Below are 20,159 nucleotides of genomic sequence, written 5' to 3' on the forward strand. Positions count from 1 at the left end.
ACATAGCGGCACTTCCTATCCTTAATTCTTAATGGAATTTTCTATTTTCCTGCTTACATTAAGCTAGGATGGAAACTTCCCCTTTTTAACATATCCCTACACGTAGCTCTAGTTCTTATCTTCAGCTTCTAAAAGAATTTCCATTTTCTTGCTTACTTAGAGCTAAAGTGGAAAATCACGCTTTTAACATTATTATAACACAACCACGTCCATTTTTTTGTTACAACACGTTAAATTTGAACTAAATATGCTTTCCAATCATTTGATACTTACGCGATACCACCGTCTAGTCTCATGGCAAGTGTACTAAAGTTGGTATGAGCCCCCGCGCCATTCCAGTCACCGGTCATTGGTTTCGGATCAAGACTAACAACAATTCCAAAATCTTCAGCCACACGATGAAGAATATATCTTGCAACCCACAAATGATCACCCATGTCAATACCCTCACAAGGTCCAACTTGAAACTCCCACTGATAGATGTTGAAAGATATGGAAAACAAAACAAAACAATATTAATAAAATTATCAAACATCTAGCGTCTCTCTATTTCTCGCAGCAACGTAACTTTGAATTACTTTTTATTTTTCGGAAGTTTTTAGATTAGGATTGTTTATTTAGACTATTTGGTCGAGTATTCCCAACGTTTCGACCGATGTAACCTCCGTTCTTTTCTAGGTGTATTTTTTCGAACTTTTGGATGCTTACGGTTCTGACTTTTTTAGATAAGGATTGGCTATTTGTAATATTTGGATTCCTCGAACTACTGTTCTCATCTTGAGTGTTATTTTCACAATGTTTCGGTAGATGTAACCTCCAACCTTCTTCGGGCGTATCTTATCGAATTGGGGAATCTTTCTGTCGAACTCGGGAATCTGCACGATATTTTGAACGAAACTTTTATTTAATCTACGGGAGTAGTTTGCTCTCGTTCCGTCGACCTAATTCGTAACTGTATTTTTTACTTTCACCTGTACTGAAGATTGAACCTTCAACCTCGAAAAAAGTGCAACTTTCATAATTGAATTTTACCAATTAAGTTATCCACTGTGACCAGGTCTGTTCGAAATTCCACGCGGATTCCCAAGTTGGACAGAAAGATTGTTGAGTTTAACAGGAAGATTTCTGATTTTGACAAGATACACCTGAAGAAGGTTGGAGGTTAAATCGACCGAAATGTTGCGAAAGTAACACTCAAGATACAAACATTAGTTTGAAGCAACCTGTGGAGTACATGAAGCTAAATTAGTTGGCAGTTATCTTCCCGAATCCACTCAAGAAGTAAATATTTTCTCTGGACACATTTTGAATATTTTAGACCTGATATTAATGCAAGTGATTTATAAAGAATAGCTAGTAAGATTCTGAGTTTTTCAGTGAACATAGAATATAATGTATTCGAATATGGAGGGCACGAATGTTAGTTTATCAACTTTTATTCTTCTTATCTTTCAGTTACCAATTCCATGGTGGAATCAACGATACTTACTAGTGTCTTTTACCAATTAGTGTCTTTTACCAATAAGTGTCTTTTACCAATTAGTGTCTTTTACCAATTAGTGTCTTTTACCAATTAATGTGTTTTACCAATTAGTGTCTTTTACCAATTGCGTAAACTGCTGATTGTTTCAAAATGTCCCTTTCTGATGCGCGTGTTTTGTCCAATTAATCAAAGTTTGTGAATTAGTATCTCTAAACCTTTAAACTTCGTTTAGGGGTGAAATAACGTTTTTAAGAGTTAAATAATAATAAGTTAATTCTAATTAACAGTCGTTTGGAGGTTTATCGTTCCGTTCCAATCAAATTAATTTTAATTAAGAAAAATAATATATCATTCCATGATACAATCAAATTAATTTTAATTAAGAAAAATAATATATCATTCCATGATACAATCAAATTAATTTTAATTAAGAAAAATAATATACCATTCAATGATACATTCAAATTAATTTTAATTAAGAAAAATAATATACATATATTCTATGATACAATCAAATTAATTTTAATTAAGAAAAGTAATATACAATTCCATGATACAATAAAACTTATTTTAATTAAGAAAAATAATATACCATTCAATGATACAATCAAATTAATTTTAATTAAGAAAAAAATATATAATTCCATGATACAATCAAATTAATTTTAATTAAGAAAAATAATATACCATTCCATGACACAATCAAATTAATTTTAATTAAGAAAAATAATATACCATTCCATGATACAATCAAATTAATTTTAATTAAGAAAAATAATATACCATTCCATGATACAATTAAATTAATTTTAATTAAGAAAAATAATATACCATTCCATGATACAATTAAATTAATTTTAATTAATAAAAATAATATACCATTCCATGATATAGTTAAATTAATTTTAATTAATAAAAATAATATACCATTCCATGATACAATTAAATTAATTTTAATTAAGAAAAATAATATACCATTCCATGATACAATCAAATTAATTTTAATTAAGAAAAAAAATATACATATATTCCATGATACAATCAAATTAATTTTAATTAAGAAAAATAATATACCATTCCATGATACAATCAAATTAATTTTAATTAATAAAAATAATATACCATTCCATGATACAATCAAATTAATTTTAATTAATAAAAATAATATACCATTCCATGATACAATTAAATTAATTTTAATTAATAAAAATAATATACCATTCCATGATACAATTAAATTAATTTTAATTAAGAAAAATAATATACCATTCCATGATACAGTTAAATTAATTTTAATTAAGAAAAATAATATACCATTCCATGATACAATTAAATTAATTTTAATTAATAAAAATAATATACCATTCCATGATACAATCAAATTAATTTTAATTCAGAAAAAAAATATACATATATTCCATGATACAATTAAATTAATTTTAATTAAGAAAAATAATATGCATATATTCTATGATACAATCAAATTAATTTTAATTAATAAAAATAATATACCATTCCATGATACAATCAAATTAATTTTAATTAATAAAAATAATATACCATTCCATGATACAATCAAATTAATTTTAATTAAGAAAAATAATATGCATATATTCTATGATACAATTAAATTAATTTTAATTAATAAAAATAATATACCATTCCATTATACAATTAAATTAATTTTAATTAATAAAAATAATATACCATTCCATGATACAATCAAATTAATTTTAATTAAGAAAAATAATATGCATATATTCTATGATACAATTAAATTAATTTTAATTAATAAAAATAATATACCATTCCATGATACAATTAAATTAATTTTAATTAATAAAAATAATATACCATTCCATGATACAATTAAATTAATTTTAATTAATAAAAATAATATACCATTCCATGATACAATCAAATTAATTTTAATTAAGAAAAATAATATGCATATATTCTATGATACAATTAAATTAATTTTAATTAATAAAAATAATATACCATTCCATGATACAATCAAATTAATTTTAATTCAGAAAAAAAATATACATATATTCCATGATACAATCAAATTAATTTTAATTAAGAAAAATAATATGCATATATTCTATGATACAATCAAATTAATTTTAATTAAGAAAAATAATATACCATTCCATGATACAATCAAATTAATTTTAATTAATAAAAATAATATACCATTCCATGATACAATCAAATTAATTTTAATTAAGAAAAATAATATGCATATATTCTATGATACAATTAAATTAATTTTAATTAATAAAAATAATATACCATTCCATGATACAATTAAATTAATTTTAATTAAGAAAAATAATATACCATTCCATGATACAATCAAATTAATTTTAATTAAGAAAAATAATATGCATATATTCTATGATACAATTAAATTAATTTTAATTAATAAAAATAATATACCATTCCATGATACAATTAAATTAATTTTAATTAATAAAAATAATATACCATTCCATGATACAATTAAATTAATTTTAATTAATAAAAATAATATACCATTCCATGATACAATGAAATTAATTTTAATTAAGAAAAATAATATGCATATATTCTATGATACAATTAAATTAATTTTAATTAATAAAAATAATATACCAATCCATGATACAATCAAATTAATTTTAATTCAGAAAAAAAATATACATATATTCCATGATACAATTAAATTAATTTTAATTAAGAAAAATAATATGCATATATTCTATGATACAATCAAATTAATTTTAATTAATAAAAATAATATACCATTCCATGATACAATCAAATTAATTTTAATTAATAAAAATAATATACCATTCCATGATACAATCAAATTAATTTCAATTAAGAAAAATAATATACCATTCCATGATACAATCAAATTAATTTTAATTAAGAAAAATAATATACCATTCCATGATACAATTAAATTAATTTTAATTAAGAAAAATAATATACCATCCCATGATACAATCAAATTAATTTTAATTAAGAAAAATAATATACCATTCCATGATACAATTAAATTAATTTTAATTAAGAAAAATAATATACCATTCCATGATACAATCAAACTAATTTTAATTAAGAAAAATAATATACATATATTCTATTATAAAATCAAATTAATTTTAAATAAGATTTTATTATTGCAACACTTTTTTCATACAAAATCTCACCTATGTCTGACCTAAACATTTAAAAAATGATTTACCTGTGCTGGCATAACCTCTGCATTACAGCCGCAGATCTTAACTCCAGCATAAAGGCAAGCTCTGTAGTGGGCTTCCACAACATCGCGACCGAAGACTTTGTCAGTGCCGACGCCACAATAGTAGGGTCCTGTAAAATAAAATTAGAATAGCAGTAGTTCATTGATATTACAGTTGCCAACGCTGTAGAAATAGCTCCTTGGTGACGTTCCTGTGCCTACATGTGTCCAGCCGACCGACATAAAGTATGTAAGTATTAATGAGAAATATAAATATATTCTAAAATGAGCTTTTAATTTTAATAGAAAGTGAATCTTTTGTTAAGTTATGGTAGTCTAATAACTCTCGGTTTTCCTTATTTTATTTTTTAGGCCTCACATGCCATGAGGAATGAGAAAGAATTACTATTTTCTGTGTTGGCTATTGTTTTGCTCGTGCGGCAAGCAGAGAGTCCAATCATTTCATTATTTAACCATCACTCAAATCTGGCTCATTAATTCTTATTCGCGATTGGATTTTGACCTTGGTAATGGTGACTCGTTAGAAAAAAATATATTCAATATTTGACAAGATGACGTCACGAAATTGCCATTCACTGATTCGTTAATCCATCATAAAATGCAGAAATATGTGTATAATTTGAACTCTTCGGAATTCTGTTCTTATATTAAGTGTTATTTTCACAACCTTTCGGTCGATGTAGGATTCGACCTTCTTCAGGTGTTTCTTGTCGAACTAGGGAATCTTTCTGTAGAACTCGGGAATATGCACGGCATTTCGAACAGAACCCTTTTATTCAATCCACGAGAATATAATGCTCTCGTTCAATAAAAAGACTCCGAACGACTTGCTGTACGTGGTTCAGTATAAACTCGTTCATAGTCCTGCTCACATGTGCTGTCAGTCCGCTTTCACCCTATTTCCTATCTCGTCCGTCCATTTAGCCATAATATTTGCGCCACAATTCCATCATACATATTCTTTGAATTAATTCCGATTTCGATATTTTTGTGAATGGCATTGTTTATCAAATCCCCAATGCACTATTCGACCTACTTTGCAAACTTTTTTTTTTTGTTTTTATATTCAAATTGTCTATTGTCTGCTAACTAAGATCATAAGAAAAGCATCAACGACTAAACTTTAGAGGAGAAGATAAAGCTGAAGCCATACTAATTACCTTGTGGTCCAGGGTAACCAATTTTCGGCCAGCCAAAAGGATGACCATCGTAGTCATAGAGGGTGTATTCTTGTTCGATTCCAAACCAAGGATGATCATGTTCGACCTTTTTCATCACTTCCGCACACGTTACACGGTTGTTTGTTTCTGAAAAAATATTTTTTTTAATTAAATAAAGATAGAATTTTGGATTAAAAACATTTCGTTTTACCATTAACATCATTTTTTTTAATGCTTTTTTAGTTATTAATACTCTCTCTCTCTCTCTCTCTCTCTCTCTCTCTCTCTCTCTCTCTTATATATATATAGGGTGACCCACAAAAAAATCAAAAGCTAAATGGAGGCCATCGAGAACATATGCTGTAGAACGGAGAAAAAAAAGTAGTGTTTTGATGTGATGTTTTGAATATAATAAACTAGTTATGAGCAAAGTTTCATTTCATTCGGACAAAACACTAAGAAACGGGACATAATTAGAGTTGGGCCTGTTTTTTTGGGGTCACCCTGTATATCTATAATAGAAAGCTGAACGTCTGTGTGTGTGTCTGGTCACGAATAGGCTCCTATATGGTCGACTATTATAGGAAACTGATCACATATAATGATAGAAGATGTATCGAGACACAGGAATGGATATGTTTGATCTCGCATAATTATGATTCATTAAAATTGTGGGGTCTGCGTACGCGCCTGGTCCACAAAGTATGGAAATAAACAATTTAAAAACTAAAAAAACATTTACAAGTTTTTTTTATATAGATGTACATAATAATACTTTGATAAGTATGTTTTAACTTAAATAGGGATGGTATAATAAAATTGTGGGGTCTGCGTTCGCGCCTGGCCTCCATAGAATGGAAATAGGCACAAACCTTAATAAATACTTTTCATATCTATATGCGTAAGTATACTTTGATAATTATGTTTCAGTTTGAAGAAATATGGTATAATAAAATTATGGGGTGTTCGTTCGCACCTAACCTCCATAGAATGGGAATATGTCACAAAGTTTAACAAGTTTTTTTTAATATAGATCCACAGAATATTGTGATAAGTGTTTCAGTGTGAAAAGGTATGGTATAATAAATTATGGGGTTTATCTATTTTATTTTTACTTTCATCATATTTTGCTTTGGTTTTGATACCTCCAAATTGGAAGCTATCTCTTTACAACCCTTCCTTTTCATAACCTATCATACTTTCATAAATCAGAGTCCATTTTCTGTAGGCTGTTTTTGAACTCAGTCAACGAGGATACTTTTGCTAGTATATATATATATATATATATATATATATATATATATATATATATAAAGGTCACTTTGTGTGCGTGTGTGTGTGTGTTTATGTGAGAGAGAGAGAGAGAGAGAGAGAGAAAGAGAGAGAGAGAGAGTTCTTTCCTCATAGATTCCAAAACAGCTAAGCCTATATTTTGCAAATTTCACACTAAGCTAATTTATACGTCTGGCAATTTCCTAGATATGTTTTGTACAGAAAGTCATAAATATCGAAAATCGAAAAAATTCAATCTTAAAAATAACTTTTTTTCTCTTATATAGATAAAAAAGAATAATTTTTACAGGATAATATTTTCCGTTACACAGGCCAAAAGAAATAATAAAATCTTAGCAAGTCATTTCCTCTTAAAAAGAAGATGTATCATCATCTGGAGAAAAAGCTCAGTGGAAGATCATTCGACTAGAGATCGAATGATCCCCTGCTCCTTCCCGGGTGTACCTTATCATTTTATTTAATATATTTTTAATTATGAGTTCAATTTATGATAAAACAAGAGGAACCATTTAAAATCGCCGTAAATCATTTTTTCGTTTGCATATTTTAAAACTAAGCATTAAACAGAAGTGACCTCTCCAGGGCATTTATCGCGAAGCCCAACTATTAGCTGATGTGATATTGTAAACAAACACTGACAGAATTTGATGAACGACATTAGCATTATAATTTTTTTTTTTTTTTTTTTTTTTTACAAATTAGTTCACCGGCCAAATTATTCCTCGTCATAATAGAGGAGTGATTCTACGCAATCTGCATAAATTAAAATACCATATTTAAGCGTATAGTACGACCGAGTAATACAATTATATATATATATATATAGTAAGTTATAAAACATATATGGCTTAATCGCCATATATATTATTTATAACTTACTACCTAGCTCTACCTACGTATTGAGCACTATTGAAGTAAATACTTAAAGTTTACGCATAAATTTATACTTTCGTATATTAATTTATGTGATTAAATGAAATTTATATATATATATATATATATATATATATATATATATATATATATATAGTCATGACCATTTGTTTCATTTTCATGTCGTGAGAGGAACTCTTCAGATAGCTCAAACACGCTTCCGCGTGCTATGTCTTGTTTTACGTTAGACTTTATATAACCGTTCAATTATGACCGAAAGTTTACTTTTGTAAACAAATATTTTTCTCCCACGTTCTTCTCTGTCACACATATACTTTATTCGTGACTTTATAAGTTCGTTCATCATAAACTTCGAAACGGCTGAGCAAATTTCTTTTTTCTTATTTCACAAAAAAATGTACTTTATGGTTTGTGAGTTTCTTAAAATAAGTTTTGTACCGGAATATCTCCGATATGTATCGAAAATCGATAATCGAAAATCCGATTAAAGAAGGAACAGCATGATTTTGACAAAAGTTAACACCCATATACAGTCTAATATAACAAGTGCATTTGAGAAATTTTAGCAGAAATCAATAACAAGTGCTTTGAAATGAATGTTTCTGCTTAAGACGCAATTGAACCATGACACTTGACTTTTGGATCTTAATCTGTAATGCAAGCCATTATATAAAATAAAGTTATAAAATCAACAATAGGTTCTCTACAGTGCAATGTAGACTACACTACATTGTGGATACATTGTGGACTAAGTCACTGCTGAGAGGCATGTGAAGTTTCCTACTACTGAGCCGCGGTGGATCTTCGACTAGAACAGAAAATCAATCAATTTTATTGAAAAATAGGCGATTTCACCAATTTTGATGGCAAGAGAAGCGCGCTGTGGTTTACAAGAAAATAAACATTCCTGAGCAGCCCCGTCAGCATTTCTATGTAAGAGCGCTTCAGGAGACTATTAATAAACTAACTAATATTTGACCTCTTTTGTAAGATTATATCATTCTCGTTACAGTTATTTCTATCTCTCTTTTTTTCTGTCTGTCTGTCTGTCTGTCTGTCTGTCTCTCTCTCTCTCTCTCTCTCTCTCTCTCTCTCTCTCTCTGCTTATTAGCTGTTAAATGTATGAAAATTGTCCACGAGTTCAACATAACGTTAGGTATGCTCTTAAAAAGCTTACAAAAACATCCTGAGCAGCCCCGTCATCATTCCTATCTATTAAAATTTCAGATGGTAAGCAATAAACTAATTCCTGTTTGACATCCTCAATTTTATTTTATAGGGTTCAATTACTCTCGCTTCCGCCTCTCTCCTTTTCTCTCTGTTTATTAACTGTTACACAGTTATATGCATTAAGATCATCTCTTCTTGTCTATTTCTATATTGATGAAGAAATACGATAGATGAATCCTGGAAATATAGATCTCCAAGGACAGAAAAGAACAATACCTCAGTTTGACACTGTCGGACTGATTGTCAAGGACGTATCTCCGACTGGCATGAACTTCTACCCCTCAGCTTAATGTGCGTCAACTTACCAGCAGGCTTCAGTAAATAGTCATAGACATCGCAGAGGACCAGTTTGTTGTGGCCACGACGGAATGGATCATTAAAAAGACAGACAGGATACAAGTACATGTCCGAATTGGATCCTTCTGATTGAGCAGTGCTGGAACCATCGTAATTCCACACGGGGCAATCTAAAATGAAAGCACACAAAAATTAGAATATAGGATTTTTTAAAAATATTAATTTTAAAAAGTTCTTGGCGTTCCTAATTTAGCAAATCAATATGTAATGTATAACGTTGGAGATAAAAAAAATGGTGTAGATAAAGAATTTTTATTAAACCATAACAGAAAGACCCGATATTATTCAGGATTGAATGTATTATATACTGTTTCGCTGTGTTTGCTACACTTTCTTGGCCTTTTGGTCAAGATCAAAGTGTAGTACCTGTTCTTCAGATGCTGAACTTTATTTTCTTGTTCTCTTTCGGTGGAGGAGAAATCCTTCACGACTGAGACAATTTTTATTTTTGTACCTTTTCTCCACGTTAAAAAACGACCCTGGTGTCTAACTCTGTCCCGTGGGGAGGCATAGTAAATAGGAACTCTGTCCCGTGGGGAGGCATAGTAAATAGGTACACTGATATTACATTTTTTGCTGTTGTTTTCACTGCCATTATTCTTCAGTTTCATCCTCAGTATAACCGGAAGCAACTGAAATGCTGGAAAACTATTTGAATCAATGCCTTATAGATATTTGAATTTCGTTAAAATCGAATATACGTATTTCTAGTTTTAGAGGAGTTCTGTTCACTACTTGAAATGCTTGAAACCACAATTTTGAATAATAAACATTTCAAACTATCGCACGTATTCATATAAGTATTAGTAATTTAGTAATTTTGATTAACATTGCTTTGTCTTTTAAATAAGATTGTAAAGAAATGAAACGAAACAAGAAATAAATTAACCTGAGCGATGTGTGTGTATGGGGAGATTGTAAACTTACAATTTAGAAAGGAAAATTAAGAAAGGCACATGTAAACACAAATGCGAAAATCATATTAGCGGAATTTCAAAACCATAAAACGAAAATGCAGTGTCGCTAACGGGAGGAGAAGGGAAGAAAAGAGAGAAAGACAAATACAGAGAAAGACAAATAGAGAGAAAGAATGATTAAGCAATCAATCAGTCGGTTACTCTCTTCTTTTTATTTCTCTATGATCGCTTCTCGCGTATACCTCATCGGGGTTCGAATCGTGCGACTGGCTTGAATGGTAATTTGTACGCTGATGATTCGGAAAGAATGAAACATATACGCATGTAGATAATCTCCATATATAATATTTTGATTGCAGACATTCTCCTCTGAACTAAAATACCGTAGATTTGCAATAACACAAATTTATTATGTCTAGACTATTAGCCACTATCTCATGTAACTTTAGAACATCTTAGACTAATTTAGTCGTTATAATAAAATCCTACATTTCATCCTAGGACAAACAGCATCACAATCACACCGTCTTTAGAGGAAGTGATTCCTATTTTCCCTCCTACCACCTCTAGTCAACATCGGGAGGAAATATACACATTCTACACATATTTTGCTAGCATATACTAACAAGCATAACATAATCTTTCCGTTTCCCAATCAAAAAAAATAATAAATGCTCCCTTTTCACGTTCCGCCAATTCTCATTGACTGATAGCTGACAATCTTATTACAAAAACGAACGGTCCAGAAATTTCAAATATGGCGCTACGCTCTAAAAGAGGCAATCGTTTTAAATAATATAAACCAAATACAAACATGTTAACCAAAAATCATTTTATTTTACATTAAATTCTTCATACATGTAAATTGTTCTGATACACTTATGCTACCGTGCTAAATCTTTCGTTGATGTTGTTAATAAAAAATTTTCTGCCACACATCGAGTCATGTTTATAAGCCAAACATACCTTTATTTTTACATTAAATATACCGTAGATGCTAATTGTTCTTATACACTTACGCTACCGTACTAAAGTTTTTGTGTTTACATAAATTGTACATGTTGTTAATAAATTGTAGATGTTGGTAATAATACGTGTGTGCGTGTGAGAAAGAGAGAGAGAGAGAGAGAGAGAGAGAGAGAAATTCTGCACGAAAAAGCGCTTGAAAACTGATCTCAAAACTGAAGCAGTATTCAATGATGAACTATGAGTCCCATTGTATAGTCTAGACAGGTGTTCTACACGAGTGATTTTGTCGTAAGAAGGTTATGACACTCAGTAAAATGTGTATGGCCTTTTAGAAAATCTATTTTATTTTTGTTTTTTATTGCTTGTCTGGGGTGTGTACCATTCAAAGTGTTTATTCACGCAGAAAGTCAAATCCGGGTTTAAAACCAATACCAAACGAGAAGTTATGAGACGTAAAAACAGAAGATACAAAATAGTGCAGAACCATTGCAGTTACTATGGGGACATATTTACATGAACAGATTTATGAATGAACTAATTTAGTGGAGAAAAGAAAAACGCATCTGACTAATATGAAATCCCGCTCATTACCCGGCGTTGCCCGGGGTCATTGACACATAAAATAGAAAAGTTTAACAATCTGTGACATATTTCGTTTAAAACCTCTCTCTCTCTCTCTTTTTTTTTCTCTCTCTCTTTCTTCATCTCTTTTCCTTCCTGTCGTTAAATACTCCCTGACTGTTTACTGTATATGCATTTGTAGGCACGTAATTTTCTTCAATTCATGTGTTAATTGATAGTAGTCTAGACGCAGAATGCTAGCCTACAGGGTTAAGGTTCGCTTTGTGACTGGGTTCGAATCTTCTGACTAGCAGTAATTTTCACTTTCTACACTGATGATTACGTAAGTATGAAACAATAGTATCTGTAGGCATAAAAATAATTGTTGGTATGTATTTTTATTGCAGCTGTAAAAAGCATTAATTAATTACTACAAATTAACATTAAAAATCGCTTAAAATGTTGACCCTGTTATTAATTCTGTACCTGTTGAAGCTAAAGAGATTGAATTTTAAAATAAACGTGCCTATATTTAGTACTAGGTAATAAGAATGTATCAGCTTTTTGGGTGTGTGTTGTGTAGTTTTTACTTTTAACTATACCTATACATAGATATGCCTCATTGGGAGATCTACTGCTACATAAGATACATAAAAGATAAAAGACAAGATTATCAAACAATTATTATATGGAACAAACCTGAAAAGACCGCTCGAATGACTATGGCATTAATAGAGCAAAGCGCAAAAAGATCATTAGATATTAAAACCTCAAGACTTTTCTCTTGAAAAAACGTAAAATAAAAAAGATGGTTTCTGAGAGGAATAAACATACTGGTTGTGGTAGATGCAACTGATCTAATTGAAAACACTCTTTAGAAACACTTAGACACAATACATGGAAGATCAAGCTATAGCGAAATATAGAAAGCTCTCTATAAATGTACAATGTCTATCATAAAATGAGTCCTAGGATATAGAGTAAAATTATTCTGAAATCAGGTGTTAGCACCAGAAAGATCTCTTTGAACTAAGTTTAATGCATTTAAAGAAAACTTACACATCTTTCCTTATATAATCGGAGTTATCAGCATGTATTTTGTTACTAGAACAGCTAATCTGAATACAAACGTGACGGAAGTAAATGAAAATGGAATCCCGAGGTTTGTTGAGATTGGACGCTGATTCTTTTCAACTTAAGATGAAACCATAATTTGACTCCTCTGAAATTCTAATATTATTTTAAACTATGATTTGTGATAGATTAATTTAGAAGACAAAAGTGTCAATTAGTATTAAATATTAATGTTTAAAAGTTTTACGGATCCTTCGTATGGTTTCGAGTTCTGGCTTTCGACGAAGACACCAGAAACGTCTAAAATGTATTATTTTTTGTGGTTCTCTCTCTCTCCCTTTAAATCGCACCCCCGTCCATCTCTCTCTCTCTCTCTCTCTCTCTCTCTCTCTCTCTATATATATATATATATATATATATATATATATATATATATATATATACATATATATATATATATATATACTCTCTGTATAATATATATATATATATATATATTGTACGATGGTGAACATCATGAAATTTGGAATATAGACTTTTGTCATTTATTCATTATATGCTCTGTAATTACATTGAGCTTCTTAAATAAAGATTGGTATATATGAAAAAGGAAATATGAGCAAACAAAGAATATTTCCACAAATATATATATTTATATATATATATAAATATATATATATATATATATATATATATATATATATATATATATATAGAGAGAGAGAGAGAGAGAGAGAGGGATGCACAGAGAGAGAAAAGGTGGGGGTTAATAATTTTGAATAATTTTTAACCCTAACCTTTTCTATATATAGTTTTAGCTTAACAACACCTACTGAGCTTTTCATAACTACAATGCTTCTTGCTCTTAAATACCTTGTCTATTACACTATATATATATATATATATATATATATATATATATATATATATATATATATATGTATATATATATGAGCAAACAGTTAATAAAATATGTTAAAAAAACACTTTGAAATGAGTTAAAAACATATTTAATCTGAAAAGGAAACACTAGATAAATGGATAGTCCTTAATCCGCGGAGTTTCAAAGAAATACTTTCCTTCTCATCAGAGGGTAGGAATTAGCAAAATGCGGGATCGGATTTTGCATGCAGAAGTATTTGATGAAACAACAAGTAAGTCAAAGATCTTACTTGAAAAAAAAAAAAGTGAAGCAGAGGGAATATAGTGAAGAAAAAGGTGATTACACATGAATGGATAGTCTGGTGGAAAATAAAAAATCCAGTATATATAGTGTATTTTATAACTTTATAATGGAGATAAAAAAGGTATATATATATATTTTTAATAATTTTTTCTTTTAACCTTATTCCTTATTTTCTATTTTATTTTATTTATCAACAAAAACTAATAACTTAGTTTTTTTTATTTTCTTTTTAAATATTTCCCTCCCCCTATTTTTGCTGATGAGGAGACTACGTTTTAAAGGACAAAACTAGAAGACTACGTTTTAAATGACAAAACTTTTGTCAAATTATTGTCAATATTTATTGTCATTTTCAATAAAATGAACATCGTTTCTGAAACGATCGTACAATCGAGTTGATTTTATTGGATTTTTCTTTTTGAAACTGATTTTTAATTCACAATTATGAATCGTTTTACTCAATATATATATATATATATATATATATATATATATATACAAAGTTTTAATTTAATTATAATAAAGGAAAGATAAACTACAAACAAGACAAGAATACGGTATTATTATGCACAATACAAATATACATGAATATACCTAGTAACTAGTTAAATAAAACCATTCATCCAATAAGAAAAACAACGAGCAATTATGTCATGGAATTATTTTTTTAAAAGCAATATGCAACTTTGTTATCCGTTATGTAGTCGTTGGAATATCCGCAGCGGGATATATTAGTATATTGTTTTTAATATTTGCAATGTCAGGGCAAGAAATAACTCTACAGAATGTTTGGACTATTACATCTCTTCTGTGTAACTAGATAAATAAGTATTTGATGCTGATATCATTCCAAAAAGAGAAAACTGCAAACCCCCATTGTAGCTGAAACTGTTTATATCTATCCTCCCAGAAATGGCGTCTCCTCCGAGGAGATAGATATAAACAGAGACTGAAGAAAGTCCGACATTGACCACCAGATATTGGTCCGCTTTTGTTAGGATTTGAGACCGACGGTACCGGTATTTTCCTGATTATCTGTAACACATATATAAACAAACAGAGGGACGTGCACAGACACACATGGGTACTTACCGGACGCCTTTTCTGGAATGAAATCAAGAGTGCGACATTTGCTCCGTAGTCCCTCGCCACTGCCATCGATCCATATATATTCACACATCACATGATTCTTTTGTTGGGGCAGAGTCAGGTAGTGGGTCAACACATTTTTCTTGGTCTCGGCGGGGTGGACACGGTTTTGAGCCATTGCTGCAACTGAAAGTTTTATGAACAGCATTACACAAAAGATCAATTATCTCCTAGATAAATACTATTCGGAAAGTATACATCACCCACCATATTCTGATGACTTCTCACCATTACATTACCATTTCTCAAAAAGTTTTAAGAATTTGAACTTCAAAAGAAAAAATCTAAAATTTGTTAGTTTAACAAGATTATTGGCAGATAGAAATATATATTCTCTTTATCATAGTGAAGCAAGATGGACCTGTAGACTGATAAATATGTATAAATTATTTTTTTAATTATACTTTCACCCCAAATAAGGCACATTGCCACTTTGATGTAAGGGGCTACAATCAGGGACATAAGTTGCAGGGATATTATGTAGGGAATTGAGCAGCAAGATGTCTGTTCACATTACACTTGAACTTCTGCTTGTCAGTACAGTTGGAGAAGAGGAAATCCCGAAGGGAATTCCAAAGTCTAGCAGTTCTGGGAAAGAAACGAATAGAGTAGAAGGCTTTCTTACATCAAGGGATCTCTATTCTATAGAGGTGGGATTTTGCTCCCTGTTGGGTTTGTCGGAGGCATTTACGTCGAGGAGGTACAAGGACCCGCAGTTCGTCGGAGCAGCCACCATTAAAATACTTGTAGAACAAGCAGAAGGATGCAACATTTCGTCGATGGGACAGAGTTTGAAGCTTAGGTGACAATTCAGGACCTATCAGTTGGTTGGCGACTTTCTTTTAAACCCTGTCCAGGAGTGAGAGTTTAGTAGCAGATGCACCAGCCCAAATGTGACAACAATACTCCATACATGGGCGAATGATGGCCTTGTGGAGGTACAGGATACTTTCAGGCGTACGTAACTTTCTAGGACGGTAGAGAGAGCCCACTTTGTTCACGGCAGCTTTAGCAATGCTCTCGAGGTATGTGATGAGATCTCAGCTCCACATCAAAATAAAAAGTTCAAACAATTATTAACTCGTAAATTGTTTAGAAATTCTGCCAATACAAACTTGGAGTTGTGGGTTTTAAGTGAATTAGTGTTGCAGGTTGGATATAAATAATTGATATTTGCAAAAATATAGAATCGAAAACTGTCTTAACATAATAGTACATAAAACAATAGAGTTCAAAAAAAGAGAGAAAGGACATTAAGAAAGGAGAGAGGGCGAGAAAGAGAGAGAGAGAGCGAGAGAGAGAGAGAGAGAGAGAGAGAGAGAGAGCAACAACCACCCCATGATAGAAAGAGTGACAACGTCATAGTGTCAGAGCTACTTGAAAATACATGAGGAGTTGAGGGAGGGGTTAGTTTTATTTAGTTAATATGTTAGAGATTTCAAATTTATTTATTCTATTTTCATTAATATTGTAACATTTTATATTTATTATTATATTTATTACATTTTATTAATAATAATAATATTTACTTTATTGTATATTATTTACTAAATTTTAATATATTTCATTTAGTGTCCCTTTAGAATTAATAAAAATCATATTTTGTATTTTTAATTCACAACCTAACAGTCCATTGAGGATTTATCTTCCCTTAAACTGTTCAATATATATTTTTAAACGAAAAAAAACAACAAAAAAAAACAAGCCTTATGGCGGAGTAGTGTTCTTATTATTTATCGCATATAATTTACACCTATTATTATTAACTCCCATATTCGTTTGTTATTCTTCCTCATTTCCGAACAGGTGTGGAAGAATTTTTAATTTTAGATTTTTTTATCCGACAGCAAATAAAAAATAAGACCATTTGAAGTCACTATGACCGCTATCTAGACTCACAGATAAAAGGAAAAAAACAGGGACTATTTTTTATGTATTTTACTTGCCAACAACGTATATATTGGCAACATTTATAAGTAGAAATGCCCAATTACTAAACAAAGTATAAAACAAAGCAGAGGATTGAAATATCGTTAAAAACAACAACAACAAAAAAAAAAACAGGCAACGCACGGGATGCCATTTTCCAGAAAGACGGACAGAAACAGAGATTGAACAGAGCCCAGCAGAGGAACCACAGAGAGGTCTTTTTTATTTGGATTTGAGACCGACGGTACCGCTGTGGTTTTGATTATCTGAATCAGAATTAATGTTTTGAGCTAACATTTCGATATTTGTCATCCAAAGGGTCGAGCTTCAAAGCGATACCGATCTCGTGAAAATCCGTCGCCTCTGTCGAAAGTTGTAGGCAGACATACAAACATACATACATACATTTAAACAGACAGGTGAGATTTATATAATTGAAGATTAGCCTGGGTTCCCGGTCGTGCCCGGGTGTTTGGAAGTGTCCCTTAAGCAAATAAAAAAGTAAGTGGTAGTAGGCAGGCAGGCTCGAACCCATACCGGGAAGAAGGAAAAGAGCGTAAAAAAAAAAACTGACGTCTTTGTTGTTGGTACCATCGCCGAATCGGAAGTGGCGAGGTTTAAATTAAGGCTAGTCAATCGAAAAGCGGAGATAATTTTGGAAAACATCGGCGAAAAAAACGACACCTCCTTGTAGAAAAGTGCCCAGTTAAGAGTGAAGGAATGAATGTTTTTAGCAAATTTTGTTATATTTGTCGTCCGAAGGGTCGAGCTTCAAAACGATACTGATCTTGTGAAATCCGTCGCCTTTGTCCAAAGTTTTAGATATACATACATACATACATGCATGCATACATACATACATACATACATACATTTAAACAGACAGGTGAGACTTATATTATAGATTGGCCTGGGTGCCCGGCGTGGCCCGTGTGTTTGAAGATGTGTTGAGCAAAAAAAGAAAAATGATAGTAGGCAGGTAGGCTCCAACCCGTACCGCAAAAGCGGAAAAGAACGTGAAAAAAATATGACTTTGCTTTTATGACTATCGCCAAACAGGAAGTGACGTAGGTTTAAAGTAAGGCTGAACAATCGAAAAGCGGGGATGACTTTCGAAAATATCGACGAAAAAAGCGACCCCTCCCTGTTGAAAAGTGCCCAGTTGAGGGTGAAGCAATTAATGTTTTGAGCCAATATTTTTTTAGATATTTGCCGTTCGAAGGGTCGAGCTTCAAAATGATACTAATCTCGTGAAAATCCGACGCCTCTGTCGAAAGTTGTAGGCAGATATACAAACATATACATAATACATTTAAACAGAAAGATGAGATTTATATTATAGAAGATAATCGAATAAGTGTTCTTTAACGTGCGTCCAATCTGTCCGTTGACGATGGAAATGAGTTACGTATGACAGACCTATGAACACGACAAACCAATAAACAGATAAAAAAAAACATTTTGTCATTTTTTATTCATGAATATAAAGTGGACTTTGGGTTTACTTCCGGCAGTTCCGTAACTCCCGCTTCCCTTATTTTGTCTTTTCCTCCTCACATTCCATGAGCGATGTTTCTGACAAAGGAAAAAGAATTGCTTTTTCCGGGGTCCGATCTCAACCATATAATATTTGTAATTCGATAGATTTTGATCTGTAGTACCATTTTATTTAGCTGCTTACACCCTATGTCTGGAGCAATTTCCATAAAAAAAATAAGATATTTCCATAAAAATAAGATATTTCCATAAAAATAAACTATTTCCAACAAAAATAAGATATTTCCATAAAAAATAAGAGCTTGTACGGTTTTTAGATAAACCTTCATAGCCACACATAATCTGACTTACAAGGGAGCTCAGAGAAGATCAACAAGAAAGACGTTGTTATTGGCATAAAAACAGATTTTTAACCTCCCTATAGTCTAGATCTTGCTCCTTGTAACTTTTGGTTATTTCCCAAGCTCAAGGAAAACCTTAGAGGCTGTCGTTATGAGGCAATTGAAGAGATGAAAAGGGCTGTCTCGAATGTCATTGACACGCGCACACAAGAGGACTCCCACTGGATCTTCCAGAAGTTATTGGAACGGTACAACAAATGCATTGTAGCCGGGGGAGATTACTTTGAAGGGATTTCATTTCGATCGACATAAGCGTGGTTGTTTAATAGTGAAAGGTGTGCTGGTCGGTGGCAGCTAAAATATGTTTTAGAATAAAGATATTTAGAATATATATTTATTTACATTAACTTAGGAATGATTACTTAAAAATATTGTCATAACAATTTAGTTGACAACTTAGAAATAATGACGTAAAAACATAAAGTGAATATCTTAGGGACATACACTAATGACGTCATTTAGAGGGGGAAATGGGGTTTTTTAAGATACGGGAAATTAGTGAGAGCTGGGTCGTGGGGGAGAAAATTTATAAAAATTTATAAACATTTATAAAAATTTATAAACATTTATAAAAATTTATAAAAATGTATAAACATTTATAAAAATTTATAAAAATTTATAAACATTTATAAAAATTTATAAACATTTATAAAAATTTATAAAAATTTATAAACATTTATAAAAATTTATAAACATTTATAAACATTTATAAAAATTTATAAACATTTATAAAAATTTATAAAAATTTATAAACATTTATAAACATTTATAAAAATTTATAAAAATTTATAAAAATTTATAAA

General features: G+C 30.6%; 1 protein-coding gene and 1 pseudogene across 1 annotated transcript in view; one reads left to right on the forward strand and one right to left on the reverse strand.

Moving 5' to 3' along the window:
• LOC145241531 (glutamine synthetase 2 cytoplasmic-like) overlaps positions 1 to 20,159 on the reverse strand; it is a 31,975-nt gene that overhangs the window by 2,922 nt on the left and 8,894 nt on the right. The window contains exons 2-6 of the mRNA XM_080104575.1: positions 15,473 to 15,655; positions 9,622 to 9,783; positions 5,900 to 6,046; positions 4,722 to 4,849; positions 274 to 473 (exon numbers count right to left, since the gene is read on the reverse strand). Coding sequence (XP_079960701.1) covers positions 274 to 473; positions 4,722 to 4,849; positions 5,900 to 6,046; positions 9,622 to 9,783; positions 15,473 to 15,647 — 812 coding nt within the window. The 5' untranslated portion in view covers positions 15,648 to 15,655. The remainder of the gene's footprint in view (positions 1 to 273; positions 474 to 4,721; positions 4,850 to 5,899; positions 6,047 to 9,621; positions 9,784 to 15,472; positions 15,656 to 20,159) is intronic.
• Positions 10,000 to 10,132, forward strand: LOC145241841 (U2 spliceosomal RNA; annotated as a pseudogene).

This window comes from Euprymna scolopes, chromosome 20, assembly GCF_053919585.1.
Source record: "Euprymna scolopes isolate OS-2025 chromosome 20, ASM5391958v1, whole genome shotgun sequence".
Lineage (NCBI taxonomy): Eukaryota > Metazoa > Mollusca > Cephalopoda > Sepiida > Sepiolidae > Euprymna > Euprymna scolopes.